This window comes from Girardinichthys multiradiatus, unplaced genomic scaffold (assembly GCF_021462225.1).
Source record: "Girardinichthys multiradiatus isolate DD_20200921_A unplaced genomic scaffold, DD_fGirMul_XY1 scaffold_48, whole genome shotgun sequence".
Classification (NCBI taxonomy): Eukaryota; Metazoa; Chordata; class Actinopteri; order Cyprinodontiformes; family Goodeidae; genus Girardinichthys; species Girardinichthys multiradiatus.
In genome coordinates this window covers 25,031-35,069 of record NW_025917701.1, presented here as the reverse complement: position 1 = coordinate 35,069, position 10,039 = coordinate 25,031, and the positions used below count along the sequence as shown (strand labels likewise).

Sequence of the window (10,039 nt, the reverse complement as noted above, 5' to 3'; positions counted from 1 at the left end):
TCTAACTACGTAGGTGACCCAGGAGGGGTCTATGTTGCAACTGCAGTAAGTTTTGAGAAAAATGTACAATCACAACTTCATTGTGTTGTTGCTAATTACCCTGAACATGTCATGGACATACCTAGTCATGGGGCATGGAGTCCACAAACCTTGACATAAAGAGACAAATTACTTCAATGAGAAAAGCACACAAAATAACTTATCCTAAGCTCAGTTAATGAAAAGCAAAATGAAAGCCATATCTTTTTCTCCATAGACTGCTTGGAAGATCAAGGCTGCCAGGTGGGTTGGGGTGTCCTGCGCTAAAAGCATGGATACATGAATAATTACAATCATGAGATTCATTTTATATTTGAACTTTTACCAACAGCTACTATAATTGCAACATACAAAATACTTTTTAGGTTCATAGTCTATCATCAGCTAGATTTTGGATACCTTGGTGACGTATGATGGGCCGCTCTGCAAATCGACCAGGTCCAGCCTCCTCCATCTCTTCTTGGAACCCTCATGAGTCATACCGTGCGTTGCATGCTCTCAAGCCTGCAAAAACTTACTAAAACTGGGCAAAAAACGGTTATTTCCACTCAAAGCAAATTAACATAATGGCCAAGCAAACCGAGCGGAGTGGAGAATGTCCATAGTGTGGAAAAAACTGCTCCATCAGACTGGAGCATTGGCTCATGATCAGAAAGAAAACCAAAAAAGGAAAATAAAAAGAATACTAGAGAGCTCTAGCAGGTTCTCTAGGGGAGTTAAATAAAATGTTTCAAAAATGCACTGGTCTCCAAATTAGTTCAGTGGTCGTCTGAAGTAGCTGTATTCAAGAGTAATAAGCTTCACAGCCGTTACTGGACCTGTACAGGCCGTCAGCCGACACCGCTATTCTTATTACCTGTTAAATACATTCACTTTCTTACAATATCCCAGGGGTATCCTAGGTGACCACTCGGTGCCTCAAATGGAGTACTGTGGTCATCTCAAGTTGAAGTATTCATGAGCAATAAGCTTACAGCCGTTACTGGACCTGTACAGGCCATCAGCCGACACCGTTATTCTTATTACCCTTTAAATACATCAACTGGATTTCCAGTATCCAAGCGAATCATTGAGGACATTTGATTCTGATTATTTGTTCTCACTTTGGTGTTTTTACCTAAGATGGAGTACCATTAAAAATGACAGGACTATTGTCCTAGTGTAATTTGTTTCCGAGCCCTCCTCTCAAGTCATGGTGAAGATGCAGCTGAAAATGAAGCCAAAATACAATATACAGGGTTGTGGTAACTGTAATAAGTCTGCAACACACGTGACTGAACATAATATTCTGGCTGAGAAATGTAAATGTGGTCAATGAGAGTCTGCCTTTCCGTTGTTGGATCCGAGATGAGTTGAGTAAATCCTTTGCTTCCAAACAACTCCTTGATTGCTTTTTTCCCCGGAGAGAGGAGGTCCTCGTTGAAGTCTCCCAATACCACAACTGGCTGAATATCCATTGAATTCAGGCCATCCAAAAGATTTTGCATGTTTGTCAAAAACGTAGCTAGATCATAACTTGGTGGCCTGTAAACCGTGGCAATGAGGGCTGTGACCGGAGCATCCACTTTCACAACGTTGTATTCAAGATCGGTAACATTGTGAAAGTATCTCCGCTCCTGGGGTTGTAGAAGACTCCTGCAGTAAGTGGCGACTCCTCCCCCCTCTTTGGTAGACATGTCCACTCGGTTGGAATAAGAAACATGTCTGTTGCGTGAAAAGAAACAATAACCCTCCATTTGGCAACAAGCTGGAGCAGAAGATCCAAATAAATGAGTCTCGGTAAGGCATAAAATATCTGCCAATCTGAGTTCATGATGGTGTTTCATGTCCTCAGAATGAGAGATGAGACCTTCGACGTTGTGATGAATAATTGTGAAAGTTGCACTTTGATGACGTGATTGAAAATTCAAGAGCGGTCTGGCGTTTGAGAACGATGCTGTTCTCATTGAATCCATAGCTGCTCTGATATTTTCATCGGCGTAGATCTTATTCTCATCCAAATCAATGATTTTAAGTCCTTCCAGAGAAGTTGTGCAACTGAGGGCGACGTATGCCATTCCGTGTTCAAAAACTCTCTTCAAAGAAACAACTGCAGACTTCATGGTCATCCCTTGTACTTTGTGTGCTGTACATCCAAACGCCAAATTGATTGGAAACTGATGTCGAACAACTCCTTTTATGCTGGTTTGTTCCTCAAATCTCTTGATGTACACAAAGTTGTCTGGTTTCCCTTTGATTTTTTTGGTGTGGCCAGCTGTGGGACTATCCAGTTTCAGTCCTATTAATTTCACGGTTCTGTTTCCATCTTTAGTCCTGGTGATGATATCTGCAATAGTGCCAAAGGTTCCATTGACAAGACCATCCTCTACGTTCAGGTTTCTTATGATCATGACTCTGATTCCCAATCCGACCTGTAGATTGTCAGGCAAATCTCGTTTCTTGGCTTTGACGCAGCTACCTAGATTTGTCATGTTTCCTGTTTTTGTATCCCTCTTGTAGTCCTCTGCCTGAACATCAACTATTACTGTTGATAAAGAAGCCACAACTGCTGCATTGTGAGCGTCCACCTCTTTGTTTGTCGCAAAAACATGCAGCACGTCCATTGGACACTCTTTGGGGTCGGTAATAGTTTGCGTTAAGAGAGATCTGTCGCCGTCGCTGAGTAAATCTGCTTTCCCTTTAACTCTAATCCGGTTCAGGAGCTCCGCAAATGCTCTGTCGTCTTTCTGTCGCATGATTTCCGTCAGACTGACCATGTGGAAATTTTCGTTCCAGATATCAAGGACGCCGGCCTCAGTGACACAAAGAGGTTTTGCTCCTCCCACTGGTGGCAGCTGGTAGAAATCTCCCACAGCCAAAACAGAAATCCCTCCAAATGGTCTTGTGTTTCCCTTGATTTGTTGAAATCTCCAGTGGACATATGAAAACAAGTCTTTGGAGATCATGGAAATTTCATCAATGATTAAGATTTCTACATTGGAAAGAACGGCTCTCACTTCATCCAGTGTATTTCCAAGTCCTTTGTATGGTGGCTTTAAGCTTTTGGGTAGCTTCAAAACTGAATGTAAAGTCTTGCCTGAGATGTTGTAAGCTGCAGTTCCAGTAAAAGCTGTGAGGAGTACCGTGGGCTGAGACATGTCACCAATATCGCAAAATCTGGGAAGCTGGCGCAAGAGCTTGGTTGCTTCCTGGTAAACACATTTGATAACATGAGACTTGCCACAGCCCGCCCTCCAGTCAAAAAATAAAAGAACGGGTCTGGATTTTGACCCCAGACACGTTGCAGACACCAATGGCGAATGGCGTAAAACATGGAAGCTTGAGTCTCATTTAAACTACGGTACATTTGTCTAATAAAATCAGGGCTCAATTTGGGTATTTCGATTGCTGGCATGGCTCCACTGTTGACATCAACTTGGTATTCTGGGACAGGGTCTTGTTCTTCATTTTCATCGATTGAGGGTCGCTCCGCTACGCATTCCAAACGGTCCAATTCAACTTCAGGAGCAAAAGTGTTCCAAGCATTGCGAACCGGTCCTTGCTTTGTCAGTTCTTCCATAATCTTGTCGATTTTCTTTCCTTCACCTTCGTATCTTTTGCGGTTCCACTCAACGTACTGTTTAACTTGCCAGCTACCACAGAGTCCATTGTCGTAAAAGGCTTTGTAAGTTGTGTGTTCCTCATTTTTCAGGTCCTCATCTCTTCTGTGTGGAAAGTACAACTTCAGAAGCCGTCTGTAAAACTTTTCTGGTGTTTTCTTCTCTGAGAAACGGGTAAATCTGATAATTGCTGGTTTGCCCATTGTTCTCTTCTGGATGTATCCGGCATCATTTAGGAGGGGGATTGCATTTGGTCCTTCAATTTGTTTTCCATAAAGGACCCTGTATTCCGACACAAATTCCGCCAGGCACATGTGTTGAAATTCTAACGTTTCAGGTCTGTTGAGATATTTTTCAGGCAATCCTGTCATCCAAACATTCTCTTCATCTGGGGCCATGTTTATCAGTTTGCTCATGGGAAGGCTCATTTTCACACAGTCTTCATCAGTTTGGATAAAAATGACACTGCGTGATGACCTTTTAAGGGGTAGACTACATGTACGGGCTACTGACTCTTGAGCGCTAACTTCTCTCTGTTTTGAATAGGCCTGCATGATCTTTTTCATCTCGTCCTGTTGGTTGACATTGGACTTCTTTAGATCCTCCACAACGGATTTGAGGAACTGCGCCATTTCATGCTCTGGCTTGGCTATGTAGGACATCATGTACTCAATACAGCTGTACTCATCGATCACATACTGAATGTCCATGTTAGCATTCCAAGCACGCAGGAGATCCGGGTTGTATCCATTCACCCAGCTGTCTTTGGGATCACGCTTCATCATCACTACCATTCCAGAAGTCAGAGCATCCACATAGTGGTTGTATTCTTCTTTGGTCATCTTACAAGCCTGGAGTAATTCTGGCAAATCCTTGAAAGAAGATTTTTGATCCATGAGCAAATCCCTTATTGATTTCAGCTTCCTCTTTGCTTCTCTTTGTTGGTTTGAGATGATTATTGGCTTCAATTTTCTGGACTTCTTCTGGCCATCCTTTTGTCTGGATTGCTTAGTTTTTTCATCACAATCATTTTCAAAGTCGAATAAGAGAGGGGCTGTGATTCTGGTGCGGTCCATGGGTAGTTTGGGAAATCCAAATCTGCATTGCACATTTCCTTTCTTGCATGATTTGGAATACTTTTTGCTGTGCATTTGAACCTCCGTTACAATTTTGTGGAGCTCAGGGTCTGTGGTTTCATCGGGCAACTGACAGGATATGTAACGGTCGATGAAATTGATGACTTGGTCACAACATGAGGGGTCCTCCATCTCAGGTGCATCCTTAATCCATATCACAGAATGTATATGCGGGGAACCCCTTGCTTGAAATTCCACACGATAAAAGTAATCCTCAACTGGTCCGATGGGCTGCGCTGGGGACAAAATGAGATCTGTGAAGAGAGCATCCACCCTCTTGGAGAACATTCTCATCACAGTAACAGGGTTGCTCCTAAGAATGTCACACTTGGTGTTCCAGTCGAGCTCTGAAAAGTTGACTTGCTCTCCGTGTTGAGCTTTGATGGCGCAATGACTTCCGGCCATCTAATTTCAGCAGCAGAGAAGGTACAAAAGAAGGTTGGCTTTCCCAGCTGCCTCACCATGGCGTGCAAATCGCGCAAACCTTTCTCCCAATAAGCTGGAGTTCCTCTTAGGGGTTGCATAAAACGAGTGGCCTCTTTATTTTGAATGAGTTTTTCTAACTCTTCTTTGTCCTGTAGCATCTTGCTGGAAATGTTTTGTCCTTCCTTGCTCCTGGCTTTGCCTTTTCTTGACTGAATTGACATGCTGTTGTTGGCCATATGAGTCTCAGTAACAAACTGAGCAAAGAAAAGATAACTCTGGTCTTTGGCAAATCGAGTGTCTACAGAGAAAAGCCTGACATTGAAATACATACTTAGTGACAGTATAACTCGTCTGGCTTCGTCTAACGTGTTTTGGCCAGTGGGGAACTGCACAGGAAAAGCCTTGGCTTCCAGCCTTGGAACAGTAAAGAAGCCAACGGGTTTGTTTCCTTGGGCGGGAGCGACACTAAAAATTCCATCTCCATAGGAGAGCACTTCCTGTGCTATGTCAGGTGGCTGTATACAAGTGTCCAAGATCAGACCCGGTCGAAGAGCCTGATGTTCTTCCCCTATGTGGTCAGGTTGGTCTGTGACTGCATCCTCTGCTTGGGTTTCTGATTCCTCAACAGGTTGGTCGTCCTGGAAATCCTCAAATGTTGCACTTTCATTTATATTTACATCCTTGTAATCCGGGTGGGTCTCTTTAAGCTTTCTCAGTGCAGCCAAAACATTTTCCATGTTTACTGTGTAAAAGTATTGGTATCCTTTGTATTTAATTTTCCTCTTCAGCTTAACCTGTAAAAGCTGTGCTTCTGTGCTGGGCCTGGGAAGACAGTTCACGATTGTTTCCATTTCTGAAGGTACACAAACAACAGCTCCATGAATTGCTCTCTGCTGTCCTTTGGGCAATGAAACAATCTTGGCAAAAGGCAGTATTTTTGCAATCAATTGCCTCTCAAGTGCATTCAATAGGGAAAGCTCTGTGGGAATACGTGCCAGGTCCAGGTGATTGGCAGCAGCGATTGATGGCATCTTTCCTCTGTTTACATAGCTGTCACATGTGTAGCAGATCCACTCCTGAGTCCTCTCTTTGGGTACAGAACACGGGGCGGAGCATGCAGAGTCACACATGTGAACATACGTACCTGTCAGGCATTCGGCCTCCACACGAATGTTCTTGGTATATTTGCCTCTGTTACAATGCTTCTCATTGCACACTGCAGCATTGTATTTTGAGGAAGTGTCTTCTTTGATAGCCTTAGTCTCCTGTTGACAGCACATTTTTTAATATGTTGCACCCGGAACTGTAACTTGCTGTACCTTTTCTTCATATACATCTTCATGAATGTTTTGTGTCTGGCTGTGAAGTTGGGATCGTTGCTGTATCTTTCCTTCACATATTTCATTTGTCGGCCTCTGTACATGGGATCTTTGCTGTATCTTTCCTTCATATACTCCTTCATAAATGCTTTCTGTCTGGCTTTGTAGTTGGGATCGTTGCTGTATCTCTCCTTTACATATTCCATTAGTCTCCTTCGGTAAGCAACATCACGCTTGTATCTAGCAGTTAACTGGATCTTCCTCTCTACATGTTGAAGAAGATATGCTTGTTTCATTGCCCGTAGTTTTTTTACCTTATATGTAGGCAATGTATCATATTTTTCTTTCTCGGATGTTCTTTGTTTCATTTTTTTAACTACATCCTGTCCCAGCTGTGCTTTGACCCTGTCTCTTACTTTTATTCTCCTGGCTTTCGGCAATTTGGACACATCTGGCACCGTTGGGACAGTTTCCTCTAATATGTTGCCAACTTCAACAAGCCAAGCTGGTATTTCCTCTTCATCAGAAGCACTCTCTGATTTCTTAGCACCTGGGCTTGCTTGTGTGGATCCAGGTGAAATATTCAGATTGCTCAAGGCTGGAGGAGGGGCATCACCAATGTCGTCGCTGACAAACGATACTGGTACAAACTCATACGTGGCATAGGGGCCACGGTTCTCAAAGAGTTTGTACAGATGTTCAACCAAGAGCGTTAGGTTGCTAAAAGTCATGACCACTGCAATTCCGTTAGGATAGGGCAGGCCTGCTGAGTTTCTTGAATGAGAATCAAAAACTCCAAACCTACCGTCTCTGTCCCGGAAAACTGCAATACACTCTGGAGTCACCAAAAGAAAAGCATGGGTGACATTTTCAGACAGGCACTCTAGTTGTGAGGCAAGAGGCAATCCCATTCGCCGTGATCTTTGAGGGCTATCATTCTGACACAAAACATGACCAACTCTGACACCCGTTGTGTGTACAGAGTAGATGTTACCGTCTGTCAGTACTTGTTGGGGCATCTCTTCAACTGTCAAGTGATTATCAACAAATCTACCGTCCAACATGAGCTGCTGTTTAATGCCAACATAAAGTGCATCTCCTTGCTCAATTACTCTGTCAAGTAACACTGTGTCAAACTGCAACCCCTCACTGTGGTACGCTAAAAATGTCAGAGCCATACAGGTGCACTGGTGATTACGGGAAAATGTACCGTATCTGTAGTCAGCCTGGCAATGTGTGGCCCCCACAGTCTGGACAGGCGGACCGCTGGCACAGGGTTCCAACGAAGAAGCCTGAATCATAATCAGAAAATGGCATAATTTTAGCATTTTTACATCAATTCTGTGTTAAATATAACTGTATTAAACCAAAACTGGAACCTTGCCGACCACAACCAGCCTGGGGGGGGAACGTCTCACCACGGGGGAAGGAGGCGTCACAGGAGCAGGAGGTGGAGCTGGAGATGTTGGTGCACTTAACTCAAGTTGCGTGTAGGATGCATCCCACAGCAACTGAGCAAGGACCTCCATCCCAGGATGGTCGCTCAGGTGAACCTGCAACACACAAGTCAAATAACACATTCAATCATCAGCATTAAGCACTAGTAACATTTCGATAGCAACAAATATAAAAATTTAACTTACGCCATCCCTGCTCCACATGTCCAAGCTGCTCCGCGGGAAATGTTCAACTACCGAGAGGTAGCGAACATCTGAAGGAGAGAGGAAGACAACAATCATTCTTAATGCCGCTCAGACTAACACTGTAGTGATTTAATGATAAAGAGAGACACCTAGCACTAGTCTGTTTTTCACCAATTTTGTGTTAATTCCAACTTTAATTGGCAGTGAGCTGACAACACATTAGGAACATTTACCCAATTCCACAAACTAAAATTCCAGTATAAAAATAAATTGTGTAACATTACTTACTTCTCCGAGCAGCCACACGGTGGTACTCCTGCCGGAGCAGCTGTTGGTGGTCTTCCTCCACGGTGAGACGTGGAGGAAAGTCCACAACAACCACCTGTATGATTGAATCAAAGTAAATAACACAAATTAACATACATTTATATATATATATATATATATATATATTTTTTTTTTTTGAACAAATGCAGTGAATATTAGACTTACATTAGGGCAGAGGTTGCCGACGGCGAGCAGCAGCCCCTCGAAGTCCGCGCCCGACTGCTGCACGGTCCTTCTGGCTTCCAAGTTGTTGCCAGGTGCCAGAAGACAGACTACCTCGGGGGTTCGAGGCAGAACTGCTCCCAGCACCTCACGCCTCAACTCGTCCGCCGAGGCCCCGGGGGTTGCAAGAAACCCAAAGGAGAGGTTGCCCTCTGGCATGGAAACAAACTCATCAACGTAAGCACGCAGATGGGAGTCACCAACCAAAAGAACAAACTAAAAAAGAAATAAAGAAAAAAGATGAACGTGATATGATTAGGTTTTCAGTGCACACTGAGAATTAAGTATAAAGTGGGACAGAAACAACATATCCTCTTCTCCGGGACCTCGGCTGGCAGGACCAACTTGTGACTACGGTAAGTCACAGGGGAAAGCGGCCACTTCACGATGCGATGGCGACGCCCCGTCCCACGGCCTATAGAGAGACAAACATACAGTTCAAAATCAAATATCACTGAATTGAGAATTTAACATATTCTACAAAATAACTTAATGTACATACGTGACACAAGAGAGGTCAATGGCCTACGGGGCTCCTCCTGGCAAACCACCTGGCCCGGGGACTCCAGCACTCGGGACATCTGAGAACAAATAAAAATTCAATGACTAAAGAAAACCAAACAAATGATCCAAAGGTTAGTTACTGAAAAGTAAACTACAGCTTTACCTTCTTCTCCGGAAATTGGGTGGGGGTCCAAGCCTGCGCGGTGGGTGGGGATGTCCTGGGCTGCAAAAATAGGGATAATTACAACCATGTTGAAAGCACAAAAGTACCAACAACTACTGTTATACTAGGAAAAAAATAAACTATTACGATTTATAACTCAAGATACCTTGGCGACGTCCGGCTGGCTGCTCTGCAGGTCCTCCTGGTCCAGGGTCCTCCATCTCTTCTTGGCGGCCTCAGAGCGTCGTCCCTTGCGTGGCATCCTGGTGGACAGAGAGAAAAACTGAAGAAAACTGGGGGAGAAAAAACCGGTTATCTAGACCAAAGCAACAGAGAAAATACAAACTGTAAAATGTATTTAAATATGTTCCAAATTAATTAAACAGTGTTTGTGGGAAGATAGTGAGTGAATGTGTGTGTGTGTGTGTGTGTGTGTGAGTGAAAGTGTGTGTGTTAGTGAATATTATGTGTAGGTTTGTAAATAAAATGTCTGTTGTGTCTGAATATGTTTATCTAGTCAGTGTGTTGTTTTCTGATTGAGATGTAACAGTAGTGTAGATGATTTAAGGTGGGTGTAGTAAAGCACAGGTGAAGATCACAGCTGGCAGCACTGGAAAACTTCCAAATCACAAAGTCTCGCACAAGTGAAAAGCTGTAATGA

At 43.6% G+C, this 10,039-nt stretch overlaps 1 protein-coding gene across 1 annotated transcript; it reads right to left on the bottom strand.

The window, feature by feature from the left end:
- Positions 1 to 256: 256 nt before the first annotated feature.
- LOC124865228 lies at positions 257 to 2,981 on the bottom strand. The gene is made up of 2 exons (XM_047360185.1): positions 439 to 2,981; positions 257 to 302 (listed from the first exon to the last, which is right to left on the bottom strand). The coding sequence occupies exon 1, from the start codon at positions 2,793 to 2,795 to the stop codon at positions 1,230 to 1,232; it is 1,566 nt and encodes a 521-aa protein (XP_047216141.1). The 5' UTR covers positions 2,796 to 2,981; the 3' UTR covers positions 257 to 302; positions 439 to 1,229.
- Positions 2,982 to 10,039: the final 7,058 nt, after the last annotated feature.

What these genes read in the sequence shown, in the direction of transcription:
- LOC124865228 (XM_047360185.1), bottom strand. Translation starts at nt 2,795, where the DNA reads ATGGTCAGTCTGACGGAAATCATGCGACAGAAAGACGACAGAGCATTT.